We start from the raw sequence: 27,743 nt of genomic DNA, 5'->3' as shown, positions 1-27,743 counted from the left end.
TATTTTTTCTTAGGGGATAGTCCACTAGGGAGTTATCAATTAGTACATTTTATATGACTTGGTATAGTCCCTCTCTGTGGTTATGCCTCCAACTGGATATACTTTTAGGTACATTTGTTTCATTTATTATTTTGGAGGAACTGTTTCATAATTTTGTAAAAATGTTTAACTCCAAAATCAAATTGACAATGTATATTTGAAGAAGTCTTAACTCCTAACTTGGTTCCCTCCAATCGATCTCCTTTCTCCCCCTATTGGTAACTACGTTGTAGTTGTTGGGTACCGTCCAGTCGGTTCTGACTCATATAGCGACCCTGTGTACCACAGAACGAAACACTGCCCAGTCCTGCACCATCCTCACAATCGTTATTATGCTTGAGCCCATTGTTGCAGTCGCTCTGTCAATCCATCTCATTGAAGGTCTTCCTCTTTTACCTGTGGTTTACCAAGCCTGATGTCCTTCTCCAGGGACTCATCCCTCCTGATAACATGTCTAAAGTATGTAACATGGTGTCTCGCCATCCTTGCTCCTAAAGAGCATTCTGGTTGTACTTCCTCCAAGACAGATTTGTTCGTTCTTTTGGCAGTCCATGATATAGTCAATATTCTTTGCCCACACCACAATTCAAAGGCATTGATACTTCGGTCTTCCTTATTCAACGTCCAGCTTTCCCATGCATATGATGTGATTGAAAATACCATGGCTTGGGTCAGGCGCACCTTAGTCTTCAAGGTGACATCTTTGCTTTTCAACACTTTAAAAAGATCTTTTGCAGCAGACCTGCCCAATCCAACAGGTCTTTTGATTTCTTGACTGCTGCTTCCATGGGTGTTGACTGTGGATCCAAGTGAAATGAAATCCTTGACAACTTCAACCTTTTCTCCATTATCATGATGTTGCTTATTGGTCCCATTTGAGGATTTTTGTTTTATGTTGAGGTGTAATCCACACTAAAGGCTATGGTCTTTGATCCTCATCAGTAAGCGCTTCAACTTCTCCTCACTTTCAGCAAGCAAGGTTGTGTCATCTGGATATCGCACACAGGTTATTAATGAGTCTTCCTCCAATCCTGATGCCCTGTTCTTCTTCATACAGTCCGGCCTCTCAAATTATCTGCTCAGCATACAGATTGAACAGGTATGGTGAAAGGAAACAACCATGACACACACCTTTCCTGACTTTAAACCATGCATTATAAATATATATATATATGGTTAAATACATGGCTAAACCTTCGATTGTTGATTTTTTAAATATAGGCGGATACTTTTCAATGTGTAGCCCTACTCTTCTTCAACAGTAACATGCTATAACATACTTTTCTCTGGTTTGCTTTTCTCAGTTAATAATGAATATTAGAATAGTAGGTGAAATTTTTTTTTTTACAGCTACGTAATATCCATTGTGTGGATGTACCATACTTTTTAACCAATCCCCTAATGATGGGCATTTTAGTTTCCTGATTTTTGCTATTACAGACAATTCTGCAATAGCTTTGTGCCTGTCTTTTTATCTTTGCTGGTGTATGTCTGGGATAGATTCCTAGAAATCTGATTACTAGGTCCAAGCATAAACACATGTGTAATTTTGCCAGTTACTGCAAAATTTATCTCCATAGGGACGATTTTGTATGACCATCAGCAACGTATCAAGAGTGCATGCTTCCTCACAACCTTTCCAAAAAAAAATTTACCAGACCTGGAACTTTGCCAATCTAATAGGTGAGACATAACTACATATACTTTTTTCTTTTTTATCATGGGTGAGGTTGAACACCTTTTCACATGGTTAAGAATCATCTGCATTTCTTTTCCTATGAACTATTTGTTTCTCTTGGTTTTCCACAGGGCTGGCCTTTTTTTCTTCTCTATTTTAGGAGCGAGTCAATCTTTTTAGTCTAATTGTCTCCAACCCTAATAAGGTAATTTCCTGGATCATGTTTTTCTTGAGAAGTGGTGCCTAGTACTACATACATTCCAACTAGTCAAGCCAGTATTAAACATGAGAAAAAAACACTGGGTTTTTGAGACTCCTTGTCAATTAAAAAACAAATTCTGCACCTTAAATGTCAAGGCATTGTTGAGAATTGAAAATTTTCTCTGCTTATAGGCCTGTCATATACAATTGATTTTGCTCATTATTCTCAACTGTATTAGCTGTCTATGACTATAATCATACCTCCTTAAAACTTTCATCTGTGTGGCAAACTGGTCAGACACAAGTCACTTAAACGATCTCAAATTCTTTTTGGAAAATGACGGGACATAAGAGTCAGCACCAGGGTTTCAAACCAGTTCATTCTGGTTCAAACCCATGCTGAAACTTTTCATTTCCGCCAGAGATATACTGAATTAGAACTGACATTTTAAGATCCCCAGGTGATTCTTACGTATTCTTATGTATAACTTCCTGGGAACTTGTTAGAAACACAAGTCCTCAGCAGGGGTTTGAACTGGTACAAAACATAAATTATTTGTCCCTTCCTACTCTGTTTCCTCAGCTATAAAATAAAGGATTCCTGCAATCTTCTTAATGTGTAAAATTATCTGGTCTTACATTACTTCATTTTAAAAAATCTAGAGGTATCTCTGCCCAGCTCTTTTAAAAATCCAAACCAGATAACCAAACCTACTGCTGTCAAGTCGATTCAGACTCATAACGACCCTCTAGCAGAGTAGAACTGCCCTATAGGGCTTTCAAGCCATAAATCTATATGGAAGCAGACTTCCACATCTTTCTCTCATAGAGTGGCTGAGGATTTGAAATGACCTTCTGGTTAGCAGCCATGTACTTTAACTACTGTGCCACCAGGGCTCCTCCTCTTTAAAATATGGTTCCAAATAACTTTCCCAAATTCATTCTCCAATTCTTCCCAAAATGTCTTGGATGCATTATCCCTAACCAATTAGTAAAAACTTACAGGGCAAAAAGATACTTTGCAGATGTGATTAAGCCATGATTTTGGGATAGGAAGAGCATCCTGGTTCATCCAGGTAGGCCCAATGATGTAATCACAAGTGTCCTTAAAGAAGAGATATAGAGGGAGAAGCTACAACCATAGAGAGAAGACATGGGCAATGAAAGCAGAGAGGGATTTGAGATGTTACACTTCTGGCTTTTAAGATGGAGGAAAGGACCATAAGCCAGGGAATACAAGGAATGCAACTCTAGAAGCTAGAAATGGATTGATCTTCCCCAGAGCCTCCAAAAAGAACCAGCCCTGATGACATCTTGATTTTAGCCCAGTGAAACTGATTTTGGACTTCTGGTCTCCAGAACTGTTAAGAGAATTACTTTGCATTGTTTTAAGTCACTAAGTTTGTGGTAATTTATCACAGCAGCAATAGGAAACTAATACAAAGCTTTTGACGTGTTTTATTGTGAAATATTAGATTTAGAAAAAAAAGTACAAAATGTCAACAGTCAGATGTGTACAAGTACAGTATTTCAATAGTTTATACATGTGAACAGCTTAACAGGTCCACTGCAGAATGCATATTTAGACCAATACAATCTAAAAAGGACTGCAATATTCACAGGCTATTGATTCATAAATAACTTGAGCCAAAATGACTCTCACTGGCAAATGTTCATTAATAGCTGAAAACAGGCTAAAATGCACAATACAGCACACCATAGTATCTCCTTACATATCCACATTTAAAGATTATCAGCTCATTATGTCAATACACTACAGATCCAGGACTGGGACTCAATGACTAGTTTACACAATTTCAAAAAATTTAATTTATAAAATAAGGTCATGGAATAAAGAGAGGGTATTTTATTTAGGACTAAATACTGTGAAGCCCCTAAACAGTTTTAGCCTTGAAATTTACAAGGCCTAATTTTTTTTTTAATTATTTAGACTGATTCTTAATTTGTTACTTAAATAAGGGGGTGATGGGAGACTTACTTCTGTAGCAGCTCCATTAGGGTGTAAGTACTACTCTACAGTTTAAAACCATAATGACCACTGTGGACTGACAAATGGCATGAAACCAGAATATAAAACATAAATTTTAAAGAAAGGTAATGGACTATCTTATGAATTTAGCAAGTCCTGCAAACATTAAAATCCACGTTCAGAAAGCATTATCTATCATGGTTGAGAATACAAATTTAGGAAGATCCCATAAAAACCTCATAAAAATAAACTTACTTTTTCCACGTCTGACTGACTCAATCTTTTGCTATCTCGTGAAAGTTACTCCAGGTTAGGTGTATCCCCAAGCCAGACAAGAAGCGAGTGGTGTCGCTTAAGCTGTAGCTGGAGGAACAGCTCGTCCGTCAGTGGGGGATTATGTTGCTATGATGCTGAATAGGGTTCAGCAGAGATTCCAGAATAAGACAGACTAGGAAGAAAGGCCTGGCAATGTACTTCTGAAAAATCAGCCAGGGAAAACCCTATGGATACCAACTGTCTGATCCCTTTGTGCACTGGGTTACCATGAGCTGGGGGCCATCTCAACAGCAGCTAACAACATAGAAATAACATACCGAAGTGCAAGCCACGTTAAAAAGGATCGATAAAAGCTTCCTATGTGCTTAGGAAAGACAAACTTCCTATGTGCTCAGGAAGACAATCTTCAATACGACATTCATAATCAATGCTTGCTTATAATAAAAATCTTCAGAACTGACGAACTTAATAAGTATCCACAAGTTCCTAGGAGAAAAAAAAATTTCATGCTACATGGATGCTTTAAAATTGAACTAAAAGTCTGAACTGGTATTCATTAAGTAGAAGATCAATCCCATTACAGGATGAAAATCACTGGATCGGAATATAATTAGTCAGTAACTTCACATAACCTATCCCACTCTACCCTAGCCTTTTACAGACAGTTTTGAAGATGTCGAAACAGTTTTCTTACAAATAGCGCCCAAATCTTACAGTAAATTCCAATTTATTCAAAGTAGTCACAGACTGGATGAAAAAATTATTTAATTTTTTCCACATTTGCTTAAAATTTACAAATTAAGCATCGTGTACATAAATATTAACTTAGATAACCACACATATGGAAAGCAGAAATATAGATCACTGTAGAAACATAAATTTTATAAAAGCAAAATATGTAAATCACATAATATGAACATGAAGCCATATGACATAAAAAATAAAATTATCAGAAATGATTTAATATTAAATCTTTGGGAAGTATTTTGACATAATTCAGTGACCAACACCTTCCCTTATCACACAGAAACAAACCACAAAATCATCTAAAGTCTATATGCGTTATCAGTTAGTTCTTAATGCAACTTCAAACATTTTACTAGCAACTTTGATTTTCTTTTGAAATAGGCTTCTGTACATATGCACTTATATACAAACATTTAGTAAACATGATTTTAAAACTGTATATACAAAAGATCAGCATTCCTATAAATAAAAACATTAGGTGGCAAAAAGGCACTTGTAAGTAAAAATCTACAGTAGTTTTTACAAAACAAAAACACATTTTACCTTGAAACTGTACAATAAACATTAAGTCCTATACCAATGATGAAAATACTAGGTTACTAATGTTAATGATGTAATTTTAAAAAACATATTTACATATACTCTGAAGTTTAATAAAAGCACCATGATTCTTTCCTAAATTCATGTTGATGCAAAGTAAAAACATAATTATCAAAAAGCCAGTGTTTACCATTTTCCTTATTTAAAAGTTTTTATATTTCTAAATTGAAAACCGTTTATCTGAAATCAGCATAGTGTAAAAACAAAAAACAAAACAAAAAACCCTGCTGTTTTAACTTTTTAAAACCATACCTACTCTATTATTGCATGTCGTGTTTTTATGAAGAGCACTACTCATGCACTCCTTTACAACTGTTAATACTATTGCTGGCAAGAAAGCTCCTGGATATCAAATAATTAAAAAGTTACTTCAAACCAGTTGAAGTTTTATTTAAATGTTTTAACAACTTAAAAAATGCTGCATATCAGTTACAAAAGTGAATAGGAAACATGCCAATTCATTTGATGTGCAAAAATATTTTTCCACTACACAGAATTTAAGGGCTTCACAGAATTTTCTTTTCCAAATTTACATTTTAAGTAGAAACACTAAATGAATAACTACTTTCTCAAGGAGATGTCAGTATACTTCCACTTTTGTCAAACTTTTTACCCTTTGACAATGCTGCAACCTGCTTGAGTAGTTCTCTGTTTTTGGCCTGTGGGAGACAAAAACATTGATAATATGTGAAATATTATTGAGTTGTGCTATTTAAATCTGTTCTCTTCATTTATATAAACAAGATTTTTGTGAAACAAGACAATCAAATGAAAAAATTGGTATATTTAAATTCATCTCTTAAATGTTGGATATGTAGAAGGAAAATGCTTGATTGGTTTACCAGCCCCCTTTGTAAATGTCAATATTAATTTCTTATCAAAAGATACAATTGCTTATGAAAAACGCAACTTAAAGTGAATGCACTTAAGAGTCCAAATTTCATAGTAAAAAAAAAAAATAGGAGGGAAAAAAAGATTGGCCCTTTAACTTAAAAACATAAATGAAAAAACTCTAAAAATAAGGTGTGTTTCATAATTAATAACACCAACGAATGAATCAGGTGTTGATTTGGGAGGAATATTTCCTGACAAATTATATGACGGCTCTCATTTGACGTTTACCTTTCTACAGTACAATCATAAAAGGTTAGTTTTGCAAAAAGGACTTCCTTAATGACGGTCAAATATTGTGCTTTTGAAGTACCCTTTCTGATTTTATTTCCTTTCCTTAAATTACCATACATTTATCTGACACTGACTCTGTGTGATTTGCATAGTTACACATCACTGTTTCTCAGTTCGCCACAGCTTGAAATCTTTTTTGGGAAAGATTCAAAATTTCCATCTGCCAGTGATGCGAATTTGCACTTCGTTATCAAACGTTCTATCACTCGCTGACAAAGACTGTTACTGGGCCAACGAGTCCGAGCTACGACAGTCACTAGTGGTTAGTGAGGGCGCATGTGTAAGTAGGGACTTCAGTATTTTCATATTCTGACTGCCTTTGCCTTCCTATGCAGCCTCTTAACCGTGGGAACACAAAGAAAAGGGGCTCCCAGTGTACAAATATATTAATGAGCAACTACTTTGAAGTTTTGGGCCAAAATGGGAGGAGCTTTGAAAACAGTTTGAAACCTGAATGCTGCCCTAAATATAACAAATTTTTAAAAAGAAATCCTGTGCCATATGGTTGAAAATCATTTTTGTCTACAGCTCTTAAAAATTTTTTCTCCAGATAAGACTTTCTTAACCTCAGTACTTTCTTCTTCTACTCTAATCGAGTCTTTGTATGGCCAAGTAATACCTTGCCTTAAACATCTTAAAGCAGTTTCATGAAATATAAATTTTTTCAGGCTTTGTGCTTCTACCTGCCTTCTCCAATCCAACTTTCCCTAATTAACACCTATGACCTCCAAAATGCAAATATTCCCAATGCTATCTTTTACGTGTAAATCAAATAGCTTTTTATGTTTGGCAGCATGATTAATAAGTTTTCCACATAATAAGGTTTCTCTATATAATGGTTGGAGCCCTGGTGGCAAAGTGCTTAAGAGCTATAGCTGCTAACCAAAAGGTCAGCACTTCAAATCCACTAATCACTCCTTGGAAACCCTATGAAAGCAGTTCTACTCTGCCCTGTGAGCCAGAATCGACTCGACAGCACTGGGTTTGGTTTTTTGTTTGGTTACTCTGCCCTATGGGGTCGCTGAGTCAGAACTGAACTGACAGCAACAAGTTTGGTTTTTTTTTTTTTTTTGGTTAAACTAAACAGCCTAAGAAACTCATAGGGCACATCAAGTGAGAATGCCTGGCAGTTAGTGAAAATCAAGTGAGCACACTCCCGATCAATGGGTTTGTTACTCAGCTGACCAGTCCTAGTCAATGTGGTGGTTTTCTTTTTTAACGTTAGCTGCCTACTATTTATAACTACAACAGACCCACTGGCTAAAGACAGGAAACTTAAGAAACAGAAAAATTAAAAATACAATTTAATGAAGGGCATTAAAAAAGAACACTTCTGCAAATTTGCCTAAAAGCGATCTCCACAGATCTGTGTTACATTTACATAAAAACGCTTATACTAACATCCCAAATCATTTAAAGGTGAATCTTCAAATCACGTTTTTTCAATCATCAAGATACACAAACAAAAAACCCCAAATTTATAAATTTCATATTCTAAGTGTAAAATAAAAGCACTTTAACATGCGATATTAAAAGCAGCTTTTTCTATTTTTGACACTTCGGCAATCTTCATTTTGCACCTGTATATTCAGTCCCCTAATCAAATGCACGAATGAACTTATTTGTTGATGAATCATGCAAGAAAAAGTATTTAAGAAAAATAAACAGTGCCTCAATTGTTAAATGGAGACAAATCCAAATTTCTCTTATTCTAATGCAAATAATTAGAAATGAATTTCATAACACAATACTTAAATATATAAAGTTTGTTACCCTAAAATTACTTTATTATGCACCCTGCAAAAGAAAATCAGTGAAATGCTTTTAAAACTCTTAAGCAAGTTAAGTCAAAAATTGTTTCGAAAACACTGACATAAAAGAAAGAACATCTCAAGAATCACACAGACCCTGCTCTGAATCCTGGCTCTGCCACTTATCTGCTATGTAACCTGGAGTATACCTTCTCATTGGTAACAGAAACTCAGCCAAAGGCCTTGAGTTGAGCTGAAAGAACTAAATACATAGCATAACACTGGGGCTGGTACATGGTAGCCAAATTGTTAGTTCCCTTTCCTTTTTATCCACTTGTCTACTCAACAAAAGGTAGAATTTTTTTTTTGATTTGGGTACTTTTACTATTCTCATTACATAGAGGATGAAACACTGGACAAAAAGGTAGAATTTTTATGTGGCACTTTAGATAATTTGGAGGGCTGTTGTTCTGTATTTTAAGCAATTTTGTCTTCTGATGCTGACTGCTTATTTAATAAGTTTGGTTTTAAGAACTACCAACAAGGTAAATTTTCTGTCATAGCAGTCAATTCCTTATCACATATAGATATGAAAATTAAGTAACTACATTAACTGCACTTAGTAGAGAATCTTACTAGTCAAAACTGGGTTGTTAAAGGAGGTGGAGTAAAAAGGGGGCACCTTAACAGTGACAGATGTCTCCAGCAATAACACAAAAGAAAGTTGGTCTGATAACAAGGATAAAATAGATAGAAGCTGGGGACTCAAAGCAGGAGGAGCCAGTGTAGAACAGGGGAAAGTACAGTTATATCTGAGTCAGAAGACACAGCTGTAGGTTCTTAAAAAAAAAAAAAAAAAAGGGCAACCCAAACTCGTTGCTATCTGACTGATTCCAGCTCATAGCAACCCTAAAGGACAGAGTAGAACTGCCCCACAGGTTTCCAAGGCCGTAATTTTTACAGAAGCAGACTGCCACATCTCCTGTGGCACCACTGGTGGGTTCGAACCAAAGACCTTGAGCTTAGCAGTTGAATGCCTTAAACACTGTACCACCAGTGTTCTCTACTTACTAATTGTATTACCACAGTTTCGTCTATAAGATGGGTATATTACATAACTTAGAGTTATTATAAAAAACAAATAACATGTAAATTCCCATAAAAAATGTCACACTTCTACATTCAAGCAGCTAACATACACATGAGGAAATGCTCACAATCACTAGCCACTGGAGAAATGCAAATCAAAACTGCAATGAGATACCATCTCACTCTGGCATTACTAGCACAAATCAAAAAAACAGAAAACAACAAATGTTGGAGAGGCTGCTGGTAGGAATACAAAGTGATCCAACCACTTTAGAAAATGATATAGCGCTTCCTTAGAAAGCTAGAAATATAAATACCATACAATCCAGGAATCCTACTCCTAGGAATATATGCTACGGAAATAACACGCATCACACAAATAGACATATGCACACCCATGTTCACTGCAACACTGTTCACAATAGCAAAAAGATGGAAACAACCTAGATGCCCATCAACAGGTGAATGAATAAACAAACTATGGTACATTCGTACAACGGAGTACTATGCAATGATAAAGAACAATGATGAATCTGCAAAGCATCTCGTAACATGGATGCATCTGGAGGACATTATGCTCAGTGACATAAATTAATCACATAAGGGCAAATATTGTATGAGACCACTACTTTAAAAACTGATGAAAAGGTTTACACACAAAAAGAAACAATCTTTGATGGTTACGGGGGAGGGGAGGAGGGGGATGGAAAAACCCTAAATAGACAATAGGTAAGTGGTAACTCTGGTGAAGGGTAAGACAGTACACAGTACTGGGAAGCCTGCACAACTTATCTGAGGCAAGGTCATAGAAGCTCCACAGACACATCCAAACTCCCTGAGGGACTGAATTACTGGGCTGAGGGCTGTGGGCTGTGGGCACCATGGTCTTGGGGAACATCTAGCTCAACTGGCGTAACACAGTTTACAAAGAAAATGTTCTACATTCTACTTTGGTGAGTAGTGTCTGGGGTCTTAAAAGCCTATGAGCAGCCATCTAAGATACTCCACTGGTCTCACCCCATCTGGAGCAAGGGAGAATGAAGAAAACTAAAGACACAAGGGAAAGGTTAGTCCAAAGGACTGATGGACCACAACTGCCACGGCCTCTACCTGAGTCCAGTACAACTAGATGGTGCCTGGCTCCCACCACTGACTGCTCTGACAGGGATCACAACAGATAGTCCCGGACAGAGCTGGAGAAAAATGCACAACAAAATTCTAACTCCCAAAAAAGACCAGACTTACTGGCCTGACAGAGACTCGGGGAAACCCAAGAGTATGGCCCTGGACACCCATTTAGCTGAGAAACGAAGTCATTCATGAGGTTCACCCTTCATCCAAAGATTAAACAGGCCCATAAAACAAAATGAGACTAAAGAGACACACGAGCCCAGGGGCAAGGATTAGAAGGCAGGAGGGACAGGAAAGCTGATAACAGGGAACCCAAAGTTGAGAAAGCAAAGTGCTGACATGTTGTGAGATTGTTAACCAATGTCATAAAACAATATGTGTACTGTTTAATGAGAAGCTAGCTTGGTCTGTAAACCTTGGTCTAAAGTACAAGAATGAAAAAAAAAAAAGCCACACTTCTATACAAATATTAGTTACTACTTTACTATATGAAGCTTCATCTACCGATCAAGAGGAGCTGGGCTTAAGATGCCAACCAGGCTATGATGTCAGAGAGGTTCCATTATTCTTACAGCTATGATCAAAACAAAACAAAACGAAAGAAAAACTTCTCTTTTGAATAGTGATAATTACCACATTTAAATCATATCCAAGAACTGCTCAGTTTTTCTTTATTTCAGTCTGGATTTACTCCAGAGTTTTGGTTACATCTCATTAAATCCAAGATCATCTTATGGAATATTTTGCCCCCAGGTAATCACCCAGCATTAGAAACTGAATGAGAAAAATAAGAGTATCATAAAACTAAATATAATATTTGTGGTGGATGAAAACCATCCTGTACCATCATGTACAAGAAGCCTAATATACAATATGAGCACTCTCTCAAGACAGGGCAGATGAGCATTTCCACAAGCCACCACTCATTCACTTAAGTATTTGAATGCTTACCATGTACTAGGTTCTATGCAAAGTTCCTCTTAAAAATTCTTTCAAACAGTAGATGAGGGTTAAAAGCAGACAATCTATACCAGTAATTTCAACAAGTTCTGAAATCCACTTTTCAATCCTATTCAATTTAAGCTACTTGCAAAGAAGTAAAAAGAATATAAAACTAAAACACAGTAATAGCCAAGTACCCTCCGGAGTTATGTTTTAAAAAAGCCAGGACAGTATTAATTTCTTCCTTCTGAAGTTGCTTCCTCCCATCGGTCAGAAGCCTGTGTGCTGGCTGCCCCTACGCATTTAAGACTTAACCTTAAAAAGCCTGTTTCTCCAAAAGTAGCTTCCTGAATAAACTGAACACTTTGAAGGCCAGATTAGCAGGGACAGGGGTTTGGGGGCCATGGTTTCAGGGGATACCTAGGTCAACTGGCATAGCAAAATTTATTAAGAAAACGTTCTGCATCCCACTTTGGTGAGAGGTGTCTGGGGTCTTAAACACTAGCAAGCGGCCATCTAAGATGCATCAATTGGTCTCAACCCACCTGGAGCAGAGGAGAATGAAGAACAACAAAGCCATATGGTAAATATGAGCCTAAGAGACAGAAAGGGCCACATAAACCAGAGACTACACCAACCTGAGACCAGAAGAACCAGACGGCGCCCGGCTACCACCGACTGCTGCTCTGACAGGGAACACAACAGAGAATCCCTGATGGAGCAGGAGAACAGTGGGACACAGTTGAGGTTTAGGGCAAAGTTTCCAGGACTAATGTATTGAATCACCTTTCAACTGATTCCAAACTATAACTTTTAATGGGATCAGGACTTAACAATTAACATAAAGTCAAAACAAAGATGAAAATGCACAAATACTAATAAAAATATAGTAGCCTAAGTCGGTGAATGTTTTAGCTGAGTTTAGCAACCCTTGCCTGACACTCAATTTATATAAATGATGTCATTTACCTGTAGTTGTTCCACAGTTTCTTTGTGAGCTTTTTCCATGCTGTTCATCTTTGTTCTCAAATTCGACTCCTGGTACTGAAAGTCTGCCTTTAGTTCAGTTAGCTGAGGGATTAAAAAAAAAAAAAAAAAAAAGAAATATATCCACAAAAACACACCATTCTTAATATTCCTTTGCAACAAACTCACCATTACATATATGGAAGACACTAATACCAATTTTCTGAGTTTTACATCCTATCTAGAATTTCTTTGTAAAATGATGAATTCTACTTATTTTACAATAAACCAAAAAACCCAAACCCACTGTCACTGAGTCAATTTCAACTCATAGTGACCCTATATAGGACAAAGTAGAACTGCCCCATTGGGTTTCCAAGGCTGTAAATATTTACGGAAGCAGACTACCACAACTTTCTCCCATGGAACAGCTGGTGGCTTTGAACCACTGACTTTTCTTTCTGGTTAGCAGCTGAGCGCTTAATCAGTGCACCACCAGGGCGCCTCCCTACTTTACTATAGTGTAATTTTAACATTAAGATAGCAATGTTTACCATCAGTAAAACTTTTGAGAATATGCCTCTGCCCCTTTTTCAAAAGGTGGTGTGTCACTGGTCAAAGAGTTTGGTGACTGATATCCCAACAGGAAAGCTTTAGGGCTAGTACCTTTGAAAATGCTTAAATTAAAATGTGCTTCATATTAGTGATGTGTTTCACAAAGAAAACATTAAAACTGGTTTCAGGTTAAAATAATCTTTCAACAATAAAAGGAGAAGTTTCACACTGGGCAAGTCTAAAGAGGAGCAGTCTTATTAACCAAGAGCTGCAGTCTATTTATTTTATAAGTTAAAAATGGAGAACAAACCACAGAAGTACAACTAATGTGGAATGAGAAGGGAAATGGAGTTACTTTAAAATTTGGGCTGAATTAGATAAACGTAAAAACAAACAAACAAAAAAAACCTAGTGGTTTCAAGAAGCAAAAAAGGTTTCATAACAACTATTTTATAAATATAAATGACATATACAAAAGTACAAAATTTTGTGACTTCCAACTAAAAAAAAGTTGGTATTACATATTTTCATTACCAGAACCATGCAGACAAAGGCTACAGGTTATTCTTAAATGGCTTTCATTACGTAAGCTTTAAAGGTTAATATGGTCATTACTGTATTAACCTAATAGCTAGTAGGCTGAAAAACATACAACATAAAGTCATGGCATCTTACATTTCTTTCTGAATAAAAGCCACTGTTTTTGTCACCAAACCAAAAAAAAAAAACCAAACCCACAGCCATCGAGTCGATTCCAACTCATAGTGACCTTACAGGACAGAGTAGAACTGCCCCATAGAGTTTCCAAGGAGCTCCTGGTGGATTCAAACTGCTGACCTTTTTGGTTAGCAGCCGTAGCGCTTAACCACTCTGCATCAGGGTTTCTGTTTTTGTCACAGTAACAGAATAACTGAATTCTCTTTTCCTCCTTTTTATATACTACAAAGGAATTCTTGTTTTTAAACGTCAGTTCACTACACTGAGTTGCCTCCAGACTGTGAACTTTCAGAAGTTCATTTACTCATGTTTATATCCTCATGATCTGGTAAAGTGCCTGGCTCTAGAAGTCACTCAGTAACTGTGAAATAAATTCAGAAAGATAATTTAGTTGTCTTACATTTACTTTAAAAAAAAAAAGTTGTAAATGCGTAGCTATTTCAGGTTTACAATGATTATTTTTCTCCTAACATTGTTAATTTCAATCCCCGTGTTTTTCAAAAAAGAACACTAACAGAAGCAGAAAACATTCAACAAACTGCATTAATGTAGAATAAGTACGCTAAGAACAGGAAAATAAAAATCTAAAAAACAGTCCTTATCCCACAATTCATTACTATTTGGTTTGGGAATCACTGTTGTTTTCCTGCAAACTTATCATTTTATTCAACTTTTATTTAGGTTAACATGAAATATTTGGCTCCGTGCAAGAAAGTGTCTCTAAATTTGTGCACAGAGGAAATTTCCACAAAAGTACATTCATTTAAAAAATCCTGCTGTTAATCAAATCAAAAGGAACCATAAAATATAAGACACCAATGCTATTTTATTTTTATCTTATTTGTAAATTCTAATTTTCATGTGCTGAATTTGCTTAAAGGTACAAATGTATTAAAATAAAGTTAAATCGACTAATCGTCAACACGTGGATGAGTCAATGAGTGAGTGAGTAGACAGCTGGGTGGACAGGGAGTAGATGAATAGGATGAGTGGATGGAGGAGGTAGATGGTGGATGAGTCAATGAGTCAGTGAGTAGACAGCTGGGTGGAGAGATGAGTAAATTAACAGCATGAGTAGATGGAGGAGATGGATGAGTCAATGAGAGTAGACAGCTGGGTGGACAGATGAGTAGATGAATAGGACGAGTGGATGGATGGTGGATGAGTCAATGAGTGAGTGAGTAAACAACTGAGTGGACAGATGAGTGGATGAATAGGATGAGTGGATGGATGGTAGCTAAGTCAATGAGTGAGTAAGAAGACAGCTGAGTGGATAGATGAGATGAATAGGATGAGTGGAAGGATGGTAGATAAGTCAATGAGTGAGTAAGAAGACAGCTGAGCGGACAAATAAGTAGATGAATAGGACGAGTGGATGGATGGTGGATGAGTCAATGAGTGAGTGAGTAGACAGCTGAGTGGACAGATGAGGGGAGGAATAGGATGAGTGGACGGATGGTGGATGAGTCAATGAGTCAGTGAGTAGACAGCTGGGTGGACAGATGAGTAGATGAATAGGATGAGTGGACGGATGGTGGATGAGTCAATGAGTCAGTGAGTAGACAGCTGGGTGGACAGATGAGTAGATGAATAGGATGAGTGGATGGATCGTGGATGGCTCAATGAGTGAGTGAGTAGACAGCTGGGTGGACAGTGAATAGATGAAAAGGATGATTGGAAAGATGTTGAACGTCAGAGGTAAAAGCCAGCTCAAGCAGTGCGACAGATACTCAGAGATGGATAATTCATGTATATATGCATAATGATGTCGTTTATAATTCTAAAAAATATTTTTAATATCTTCCTATTGCAGAAGATGCTTAATATAAGTCCAGCTATAGTCTGAAGATCATAAAACAAGTGTAAAAGTAGATTCTATACTCAAAAATGACCAAATATCAGTAATAGCAGTTATGAACACTTAAACATCGAAGCTCTACTAGGTATGATGCATTTTCATTTAATCACAACTACCCCATGAGATGGTATCAATGCCCACATTTTTAAAATGAGAAAACTGAGGTTGTACAAAGAGGTGAAAGCATTCTGCTCAAAGTCATGCAGTCTGCTCGAAGTACTAGAATTGGGATGTGAACTTAAAACCAAAAAACCAAACCTGCTGCCGTCAATACAATTCCGACCCATAGTGACCCTGTAGGACAGAGTAGAACTGCCCCATAGGGTTTCCAAGGCTATAATCTTTATGATAGCAGACTGCCATATCTTTCTCCCATGAAGCAGCTGGTGGGCTTGAACTGCTGACCTTTTGGCTAGCAGCCAAGTGCTCAATCACTGCACCACCAGGGCTCCAAGATGTAAACTTTGGTATGGCTAAACGATTTCAATGCTGTTTCTTGCCCCGTATCTACCCGACATACTATCCTAATTTCATACCATAAGGAAACTTTTAACTGTCTAAAATTGTTACCATTTTTCTTTTCAATAAATAGATAATATATTTAATACCCCTCTTGATCTAACTGATACAGGGAAGTCCCAGTAAGTACACTTCCTTAGTACAAAATGATCTGATACCTACTGCTAATCAAAGACAACCACAGACAAAATTCTCAAAACATTAGTTTTCACCAGCTCTTTGACCTTTATTGAAACAAATGCATGATCAGTATGTCAAAGAGTCTATATTCAATTACTTTAAGTCACAAGATTTCACACAGTATTCCATTTACATCTCAGTTTCAAATTAAGACATTAGATTTATTTTAAAATTACATGTTTAATAAAACCTAATTAATGTTCAGAAATTACTACAAATTTAATTAGCTTAGTTCAGTCAACTCTTAGAACTAAAATTCCAAAAGACCATTTCTACTGATCTTCACTAGATGGCTTAGGTTTCAACTGAGCTTTTGTAATGTATCTTATAAGAATCGCGTGCAACAATCATCATCAAATTACAAAAGGAAGTCTAAGGAGCCCTGGTGGCACAGTGGTTAAACGCTTGGCTGCTAACTGAAACCTGGTGGTGTGAACCCACTACCAGCTGCTCCAAGGGAGAAAGATGTGGCAGTTTGCCTCTGTAAAGACTTATAGCTTTGGAAGCCCTATGGAGCAGTTCTACTCTGTCCTACAGCATCACTTTGAGTCAGAATTGACTTGTCAGCAACAGGTTGTTTAGTAAGATTTGCAATTACCAAGCAATAGCCAAGATGTAAATCTTGCCAGGGTTCAGTGAACCATGTTCTTACCTTTTTATCTTTTTCTAAAATGGTCTGGTCTCTTTGCTGTAAGAGACGCTTAAGTGACATCACTTCTTCTTTCAGTTGACTTATAAGGACAAAATTGTCTGTTCCCCCACTATCTGCTGACTGATTTATAGAGCTACTAAAAAGAAAAAAGTAAAACACAGTTAAACAAAATAGAAGGAAAATTAACAGGTGTTCAAATTGCATAAATTAGACAATTCCACAAACATCCTTAAGGCTAATGCAAAAAAATATGTACCTGACAGAAATGGATGCAACTGGCAAATTACCTTACTAATGGCACACATTACATACACCTGCAGAAATATAATTCAGTATTAGCTTTTAGGGGGTCAATACTTCTAGTGTAAAGCAATAGGCAGCCAATTTCTACAGTAACATCAGCAAACTTTTGGCTAATGAACTAAAACAAAGTTGCGCTAGTATTTTAAATCTAAAAACAGGTCAATTTAAAATACCACATCTATTTGTGTTTCTTTGATGGATAATTAAGGTAAAGAGAATATTCTCAGTTCAGATGTTTTCTTTTTTTCAAAACCCATATTTATTTCCCAAACAGAACAACATAGTTCAGTGCCACTTTATTGCCAAAATTAAGTTTAAAAGTTTTTAAACTGGTTGTTTATTCTCACAGATAATCCGAAGAATTCAATGTAGAAGCTATATGTTTCTCCTCTTTTTATCTAGTAATAACTAGTCATCAACCATAGCTGTTTAAGTTGAATTTTCGTAACACTAAAGGAATTCATTTTTACCTATCTCCATTAGATGGCTTAGATTCCAATTTGGGCTTTTTCTTTGGAGTTTCATTCTGAATTGCTGCAGAGGATTTATGGCTGAAACCAAAAATTAATAAGAATAATTAAAAACGGCAGAGGCATCATATGATAAATTATTCTCCTCCCAAAATATTATTGAACACTATTGATTCTTTTTTAAAGCCTAAGTAACTTTTTTTTTTTTAAGTAACAAAGTTGAAGGGACGTCACATTGAAAAATACACATATCAGAACACTTAAGAAAATATGTTAATGTACTTACCTTTGTTTCCACAGTCCCTGCTCTTGTTCTGGACTCAAATTGCTGATTCTGAAAGACATATAAATGACATCTAATAACAATATTTATTTAATATGGCTACATTTAACAGCACACTTTCCAAATGGAAACAAATTAGAAATAATTGTAATATTTTGTTCAGAGAAAGGCATATTCAATTAAGTTTTCAGACTAATATATATTGAATGATTCACATTCTAAAGAACTAAATTCTAATGAAACAACCACTATCTTAAGTTCTTTAAGAAAGGCATGACACTGAATTTTCTTTGTAATCGGACCCTCCATAATTCAATTTAATATCATACTAAGGGTTGGGGTATATAAGCACGAAAACCACCAGAACAGTATAAAGTTTGGGAATCACTGTGCTTAGGCTGCCCTTACTATTTCAGACAGAAGATGCTACATCCCTATTTAAGGTCAGGCCTACCCAATAATTCTAAGTGGAAATTCTTCCTTTAGAATAATTTAAATTACTCCAAATTAGGGTGTCATGTTGAATCAGGAAATACGTTAATTTCTTTGTTTCTGTCCTACTTTTCCTAAGAACCTTCTCCAAAGCCTCTAGATCTTTCTTTAGTCGGTACACCTAACTCCTCACTTATCAAGCATCTCGTTATTTGATATTTTACACTTACTACAATAGTAAAAAATCTACTATGGGACTATTTTGCACATTAATGAGGTGGCAGGCATGGCGGCAATGGCTGCGGAATGTCCCCTCCCTCCAGGAGGGTCTCCAGGTGCCCTCCGGGAAGCTGGGCTGAGCTGCCCTGTGCCCTATACTCTCTCCTGACAGCTTCCTGGGTGGACGCAAAGGCAGTACTGAGCCAACTGGCACCTGTTCTGGGCTCCAAGCTCCTACATGGTCTGAAGCCCTGTAGCTCAAAATTGCTGTGAAGTGGGAAGGGAGGAAACAAAGAGGCACTGGAGAGGGTGTTTGGAAGAAATGCATGCAAGTTTAATGACGTGCCAAAGTGAGCTGAACTGGGCCTGAAGTGGGCAGTCAGGCTCCCAGAGTCCTTGCAGGAAGTCCTGAGCTTCAGTGACTCACCTGGTCCCAAGGGCAGAGCAAGCCTTACAGGGGTGGGAGTAGAGCCCTGAGGGAGTTCTACAAGGGAAGTTCTGACCCAGCACAGGAGCAATGTGAAGTGATTAAGCCCTGGGCCCTCTAGTCACATAGCCAGGCTTTCTCCAGCTTTGTCTCCTCCAAGCCTCCTTCTCCACATAGGGATAATCTATAACTGGACTCATCACAGTATAAGCACATTAGTAAATCTTAGCTGTTATTATTTTCATGATATTTTCTTAAAAAATATATTTGCGTGTGTGTATATAAAATGGACAAATGGATGATCTGAAAACATACAAAAAACCCTCCATTTTCACATTAACGCCAATTTTCACATAACAACCTGATATTTAGAACCTAAACATGTCCCGAAGTAAGGAATGGGTGTACTTTGGAGAAGTCATGCTGAAAATACTGGAAAGTTTCACACTAATTACACTTTTACTTATAATTAATGTTACAATACATCTATTCAATTATGCCATGCTACTAATAAAAAAAAAAAATAGCCACCCTATAATTCACTATGCTACACTTTTTCAGCTATACTTGCACATTAAGCAATCCTTCACTAACCCCTAGCTTATTCGCTCAACAACATGTACGGAGCACACACCTCTTAGGTGCCAGACACTAACCACTTACTTATATAATATACGAATTTTCTCAGTGTATGATACTATATATCTTAGCTGAGCTGCTATCAAAGTTGAAGGCATATAGTATATGGTTAGAAGACACTGGAAGACCTGAGCTATTTGATTTGACCTTGAGCAAGTTACTTAAGATCCCTGAACCTCAGTTCCCTTATCAGTAAAACGTATATACGTACTGTCTAGAGAGATGAGAATTAAGTGTTACGTATGTAAAAAGACTTAATATGAGTTAGTACAAGAATACACATACACTAACACATACGCATACACATATTTACATCTGTATGTATAAAATCTACTACTGTTTTAGCTACGTAAGTTTTCTAAGCAAAAGCAAAAAAGTTGACCATGTTCTTAAGAATCAGCTTTAAATAAATACCAAGTTGGGGTAATAATTATTGTAATTACATCAACTCCAGTTACTCTTTTCTTGTGACAACGGATGGTGACCCTAGTGAGGAATTCAGCTGGAGCTCTTTTTGTTTTATTCAAAAATTTCATTATAAACATTATCAAACTATAAACTCACACATGGATTAACAACAGTATCCAGATCTCAAAGTGAGAATAATCACATTAATAACGATTTAACAGAAACACTTGGGATTCTAATCTTAGCTTCCTGAAGGTTGGCCATTAATGGGTCCAGTTTGATCTTAGTTTTTTGTTTTGTTTTCCTCAAACACCATATATTAGACTACGTATGGTCCTCATAATGATTTCAGCCTACTGAACTAAAGATAAGCCTATATCAACTGGTTGCCTATTCATAAAACGTTTTATTATCCAGTTTGTTTCTCTTGAGTAACAAAAGGAAAATAAAAATTGAAAGTCAAAACCTTCCTCTTTCCCTTTACTTTTGAAATGTCATTCTGTTACTGTCACAGAATTTGATCTTTAGAAACATACTGTGTGTCCTTTCACATCATGTTAAGACAAATTTATCTGTAAGGACAGGGGAAAGGGACATTTTGGCAAAATCTTAGGAGGAGGTTTGACAGATGCCACTATGGTATATAGTTACTCTGTCTTATTTTCTTAAAGAAGCAAACCAAGGGAGATTCATACTCCTTTGTTGCCTGCGATATTCTGATACAAAGACCACGAGATTTCTTTAAAAACAGCACGATTAGAAGCCATTATGTTGTTAGTTACCATCAAATCAATTCCAACTCATGAAGACCCCAAGTGTACCGAGTAGAACTGCTCCATAGGGTTTTCCAGGCTGTGACCTTTTCGGAAGCAGATTGCCAGGCCTGCCTTCCAAGGCACCTTGTGTGGGTTTGAACTGCCAACCTTTCAGCTAGTAGTCGAGTACTTAACAATTTGCTCCACCCAGGGACTCCTGGAAGTTATTATATGTATTATATAAGGTGGTTTAATGGTTAAAAATGCTCGGCTGCTAACCAAGAGCTCTGTAGCAGCTCTGCAGAATAAAGACATGGCGATCTGCTCTCAAAAACATTAAAGCCTAGAACACTATGGGGCAGTTCTATTTTGTCACATGGGGTCACTATGAGTGGGAATCAACTCAACGGCACACAGCAACAGAAGTACGACATGGTGAGTCAACTGGCAAAACTGCTACTGAAAAAATAATATCAGTGTCTCATAAAACCCAAAGATCTACTATGTGCTTGCCTACAACCGAGAATAAAATCTTGTTAATAAAATAGAACTATGTAACATTCCAAAAACAGCAATATATGTTCCTAAAGTGGTAGGCAAATCATGTTTCTAGAGATAGAATTATGTTTTTAAACATCTGAAACTTTAAAGAATCAAAGAAAGTCAGGAAAAAACATCGAATTCTTCTGAAAATGAGTATCATGTCCCTGCTTTTTCCATTTTAATTGTTTGTATTTTATGTTCTTGATTCTTCCATGAAGACTAAAATGACACTGAAAAAACCCTCTCCACAATTAACATAAAGGTTAAGATATTACTACTATATAACTTCCCCCCGCCCCGAAGCCACTTTAAGAATCAAGCAATTATCTATATCTGAACAGAGTTCCTGCCTGTGCGCCTTTAAAATCAGAAAAGTACTACTAGTTAATATTATTTCTCACACTTTAGGTACTTCTAAGATTTCTAATGCTTCTAACATGACCACAAAAGATAGTGCTACAATCTATTTCCTACTCACTGGCTTAAATTTGTTCTCAGTAAAGCAAATTGGTAACTGTTATAAATATGATTTTTACAAATAAATTCCTAACAATTTTTTAAACAAGGAAATAATACTGGGACTTCTGATTATGTAAACCAACAAAGCATTAACTAACCCTGATGTATTTGTCTTGGCTTCATGATATAATCATAATTTTATATAGCAGTACCCTCAATCTTTATTATTATGGCAAACAGCTAAACCTGCTATATGTGTGTAATTTTATAAACTGAGTTAAGTGGGGAAACAGCCTTAGACACTGAAGAAGCTTACCATGTATAATGAAAACTAGACTAATACAGTCAATATTTTTAAGAAGCTAAACACCGATGTGTCATTAAAATGTTAGGGAGGACTTCAGAAAACATGATTTCAAAGTACTTACTTGTGATGGCTACCGCTGTGACGATGGTGATGGTGATGATGGTGGTGGTGATGTTTTGAATGATGCTGGTCTTTCTCAGTAAGAGATGAAGTGGATGAATTTGAATGTGAAGATCCTAGGCTCTTCCTCTGCTCCTTTGTCTTCTGTAAAACTCTCTTATAGGATAAAGTACAGAGCCAGCACAGTAACTTCCCATCAACCTTTTAAGAAAATATTTGTATTAGACTAAATGCACCCATAAATTGGTTGTATGTGAAATCATGTAAAGTGCTCAACTTCCAGCTGTAACTCACACACACAAATGTGAAGACCTTGCAAAACGGAAGTGAAATGAAGACTTTTCTGAAACTTGGGAAAATGTCAGTTCAAGGATAAAACTGGTGGGAACGATATCTAGACTTCCCATTAGCCTGGAGACATTTTTAATTTGGAGAGTCAAACATACTAACCTTTTTTCTTTTAACTGGAAAATAAGCATACGTTGATGACATATACACACCAAAGAAATGTTATGTAAGCATTAAAAAGTGAATCTCAATTACAACGTAATTACTAAAGTGATAAAATATTTCCCACTACAGTAAAAATTATGAATTCATAGAAAACAGGAGAGCCTGTACGACATATATGTATGTCCGGGAGAGGGAAAGAGATTTCTTCCCAAAATTAAGACTGAAATAACATTAAGTTTCTGTTTAGTTTGCTCACACAAGTGCTAGAGGGACACCTCACAACTAGGGAGGATGCACACATTGCTTTGAGAGATCCGGGGGAGCCCCTCAAAGAGACAGTTATCCTCCAAACCCACTGAAACTGCGACACAACAGGAGGCTTGCGTGACTGTCGGCCAGCAGAGACATGCCGTGCACATACACTTATTATGTCACTGTATGTAGAGAAAAGCAAACAATGGTTTCAAATATGAACCTCAGGTCAAAAGGCACAAGACTAAATTGTAAGTACTCATGTGCCATCAAGTAGTTTTTCACACCAGCAACGTCAACTGATCATCAAAAAGGGTGAGTAACTGAAAAGATGTACTTAACAGCAGTTAGTAATTCTCTTGAATCAAATGGGGATAACCAAATAGTACAGAACTTTCAAAGCATAGTAATTCCAATTGACTGAAATGAATCTACATATGATGCAAGTAAGGAAAAAATCTAGCATTCCTGCACTTTAACCTAACCCGTTTTCAAAGACCCAAAGGAGAGATCATGTCTCAGCAGTGTTTTAATTATAATAATCCTCAACTTGTTTGGTATTGTGTTTAATTTTCAGAAGATGTAATATTATAATTAAGACATACCTTTCTTCTTCCTTCCTCCTTCCGATCAAAAGCACATTGTTGTTTACACTGTTCACAAGTCTGAGGTGGTCCATATTTTTTTTCTGAATTTGTGCAACGCTGACACTTTGTGCCAATAAATGCTGCAATTATGTTACAGTACTGACAAGGTTTGGGCTGAAAAACAGATATACACTTTCTCTGACACATTTAAAAAGACTAGAAATTTGCCACATAAAACATGATCAGTGTTACAGGCATATTTCTGAGATTAATTACACCAGTAAGTCTAAATTTTTTTTCTGTCAAGTCTGTTCCTCTGTCATATTCAATGACATTCTTCATGTCTCTATTCACTTGATGAGTATTTCTAGAATCATGTAATGCAGTGCTTCTCTATTGGAATCTTTAAATAACATGGTGAAAAATACACTTACGATTTGCAAAGTTATGTAATATAAAAACTACACACAAAAAAAGGTACAATGAATGAAAATAAAGGCACACATGTACAGAAAAGTTTCATGTATCTAGAATTTGAGGCAATGAATTTCTACTAATATGCTGCTTAATTACCACACTATTAACTAAAAAAATAAAAAAAATTTATTAATTTTTCACTATATACACGTACACATGATGCAAGGAATATATACTAAATATAAATTTCCAATTAAAAAAAAAACACAAACGTATCCAACACAAACAACAACAGAGCTTGATTTTCATTGAAATCCAAAAGACAATTCAGGATTTCACAGAGCCCTGAAGCCAGAACTCTAACCAATAATGATTATAACGTACTTATAGGCACAATGGAAACCCTGGTGGCATAGTGGTTAAGTGCTACTGCTGCTAACCAAAAGACCAGCAGTTCGAATCCTCCAGCTGCTCCTTGGAAACTCTACTGGGGCAGTTCTGCTCTGTCCTATAGAGTCGCTATGAGTCGGAATCGACTCGACGGCAGCGGGTTTGTTTTTTGGGGGGTTTATAGGCACAAGAGAGAATTTGGGCTAGGATACTGCCTTGATTTTTTTGAATAAACACTTAAATTGTGCTGCTTTCAATAGTTCTGAATAGGAGGAAAAGTCTGATTATGCTAACTTTATGGATAATTAAGGTTCTCCATAACCATTATTCACCGTATTTGACTTTTTTACTTCACAAATTTCACAACGAAATTCAATATACGTAAATCACGCACACAATTTCACTGCTGTTAAATTCCGTAACCTTCCCATCAGACTGTTTACAGAAAATTTATTTGATGAAATGTGTTGATAATGTTGAAACATTTTAGAATATAAAACCCGTTGGTGCCGAGTTGATTCTGACTCACAGTGACCTAGCAACACATGTATTTTAAAAAGGTGGATCTTTGTGAAAAACACTAATTGACTAGTAACAATAACATGAAATGAAAACATGAAACATACTTACTGTGCCAAATTGCTTCACGTTTTGAGCACACTTCTTACAAATTGTATTAGTTTTGCTGAAAAAGAAAAGATATATAAATGATCAAATTTACGTAGCTTTCTGAAATTAATTTAGCACAATGATAAGCAAATGGATGAGCCAAAGATTTGCAGTACTTTTAATTATTTACTCTGATAGAAACCAAGAATTTTTTTTTAACTACAGAGAATCTTTTTAGGGTTATATTACCCAAATTTACTTCCCCTGAAACTACCAATTTGAGATAAATGTTTTCACTTTTTAATGTGTATTTGTCATAAACAAAACAAAACGAACCAAAAACCTCAATGTTTCCTTCCTATTTCCAAAATCTTCACACAGCATAGCTTTACATATCAGTACCTACTTAACTCTCCACTGGACCATTCTTCTCTATTATGATATCTATCCTTACTTGTGGAGTTATTTTTTCTTCTTTTAGGCTACTTCCTTGTGTGTGTTCTTAAAGTGGAACTGCCCTGTTAAAAAGTATGTGCTGTTGTTGCACTGGTAACAAGTTACTAGATTTCACTCCTGGAAGGTAGTTGGGAACAGCATAAACCTTTCCTCAGATCCATGTCAGCAGTAATGTTTTATGAAAAAAAAAATTTTTTTTATAGTTTAACAGCAGTTGTTTAAATTTTCGTTTTTGTTAGCAAGGCTGTATATCTTCTGTGCAATGATTTATTCTTTATTTCCTGACATACAAACTGAAGCCTAACTGTAAAGAAACAACCATTGTTTTTTTGGCAACATTCTCTCTCCCACCTTGTAAAAGGCTTACAATTTTAATTTAGAAATACCATTTTTAAAAATACTTAATAACAACCATAAAATTATAATCTCCAAGTGTTCCTTAAAGGCAATGCTTTGTCTTTAACAGTTAAAAAAAACTGTCCAAGTATACAAACCTCTCTTGTTGAAACTCTGATCTGCAATAAGTACATTTTACAATAGGATGAGCAATCCGGCATTCCTGTAAGGAAACAATACATTAGTATCTACCTTAAAGTTCCAAACCTTACTTTTATGGTGGAAAATTATCACGTAGCCTAGCGCCTAGTCAGATGTCTAAAACATCAATAAAACCTGTTTCCTAACACAGACAATTGAGTGACTTATCATGTCAGTAGCCAATTACGACATAATTCCTTATGGAAGACATACATGTCTTTGTCTTTATTAGACATGGAGATATGTTACAAATAAATTAAGAAAACTGTCAGGGCCAATTTCAGGGATTAGTTAAATATGAAACTACTGATTTTGCACCGTTGCTCACAGACAGCATCCCGGCTTTTACGGGATGTAGGGTGCTGCAAATCATAGAGCATTCTGTTCCCAAGCCAGCCGCTTCTCTTTCCTGGATAGGGAAGAAGGATGCCATCAGCTTTGCGGCTTCAGATTCCTAGCAAGAAAGTGCAAAAACCGTCCCCTGGCGGAAGGAGAGGACAGACCAGGTAGAAAATCGAGATGAAAATATCTCCACTCCAGGGTCTCTGCGGCATAGACAGGTGGCTGCTTCACTCAGCCCCATCCAAGACCCCCAGGCGCTGCTAGGGTCGGCCCCGTCGTGGGCCGCTTAGAAGAGGGCAAAATTCTGTATCCCTCTTAGGGACCTTTCCCCGCTGATGCCCAGGCAGTTGTATTAAGGGGTCTCCACTTCGGGTAGCAAAGGCTCCATACCCCCAAACCCCGAAGCGCCGGCAGTGTGGGACTGCAGTGCAGCGGACTCCCAGCCCCCGAGGGCTACGGCCAAGGAAACCCCGCCCGCCCGCCGCGCAGCGCCCACGGACCTTGCAGAGCTGCTGCCCCTGGGAGAGTTCCTCGAAGGGATAGCGCTGGGTACACTTGGTGCAGGCATACAAGGCCGAGGCCGCCATCCTGCTCCTCAGTCTCCTCCTCTACCGCCGCCCGCTGCGAGGCGGAGCCCTACGGGGAACTCAGGCGCCGCCGCTGCCACCGCCCGGGCCGCTGGCCCCTCCTCCTCCTCCTCCCCCTGCCTCGCGCCCACCAGAGCTTTGCCGCGAGAGACCAAGTCCCTGCGAACGACACCGTCGTCTCCCTCCGCCTCCACTTCCGCCCCAGCCCACCCAGCGACGCCGTCCCAGCCGCTCCCGCTTAGGCCCCGATAGCGGCGGAGGGAGACGAAACGGATAGTTCGCTGCGATTTAGCTGCGCGGCAGCGGATCCGCTTCCTCCTCGGCCTCCCTTTCCCGCCCCCGATTGGCCGCAGAGGCTATTGCGTCACTCGGGCGCTCCTCCCAACCCCTAACCCCGGCTACGCAGGGAGCTCCCACAAAGGGAGGAAGTCGCTGGCCAATAACAGGCCCACGCTGTCGGCGCGCGAAATCCGCTTTAAACCCGCTCCGCCCAGAGTCCCGCGTCGCAGCTATTTCAAACAGCCAGTCCTAGGTTTGGGTGAGAGCGCCACAATCTAATTGGGCAAAGGTTCGCGAAAGGTTTCCTCCGTATCGACTCTCTCTTTTCTTTGCTTTTTATTGGACCAAATCATTAAGCCCCTCCTAGTCCGATTTGTTATTCGCCAAAAGGTA

At 37.4% G+C, this 27,743-nt stretch overlaps 1 protein-coding gene across 2 annotated transcripts; it reads right to left on the bottom strand.

Annotated features, from left to right (window-relative positions):
• Positions 1–3,376: 3,376 nt before the first annotated feature.
• On the bottom strand, positions 3,377–27,705 carry FAM76B (family with sequence similarity 76 member B). 2 transcript variants are annotated; one of them, XM_049889549.1, is made up of 10 exons: positions 26,985–27,705; positions 26,100–26,164; positions 25,171–25,225; positions 23,752–23,907; positions 22,443–22,642; positions 18,136–18,183; positions 17,850–17,930; positions 17,077–17,212; positions 12,599–12,700; positions 3,377–6,190 (listed from the first exon to the last, which is right to left on the bottom strand). In XM_049889549.1, the coding sequence occupies exons 1-10, from the start codon at positions 27,069–27,071 to the stop codon at positions 6,101–6,103; spliced, it is 1,020 nt and encodes a 339-aa protein (XP_049745506.1). In that variant the 5' UTR covers positions 27,072–27,705; the 3' UTR covers positions 3,377–6,100. The 2 variants fall into 2 exon arrangements, with proteins under 2 accessions (XP_049745506.1, XP_049745507.1); XM_049889550.1 differs by having other exon boundaries at positions 17,077–17,209.
• Between the last annotated feature and the right edge of the window lie 38 nt (positions 27,706–27,743).

The sequence above is a fragment of the Elephas maximus genome, chromosome 7, assembly GCF_024166365.1.
Source record: "Elephas maximus indicus isolate mEleMax1 chromosome 7, mEleMax1 primary haplotype, whole genome shotgun sequence".
In the NCBI taxonomy this organism is placed as follows: Eukaryota; Metazoa; Chordata; class Mammalia; order Proboscidea; family Elephantidae; genus Elephas; species Elephas maximus.
The sequence above is the reverse complement of the archived record's forward strand: the minus strand, read 5'-3'. Positions and strand labels throughout refer to the sequence as shown.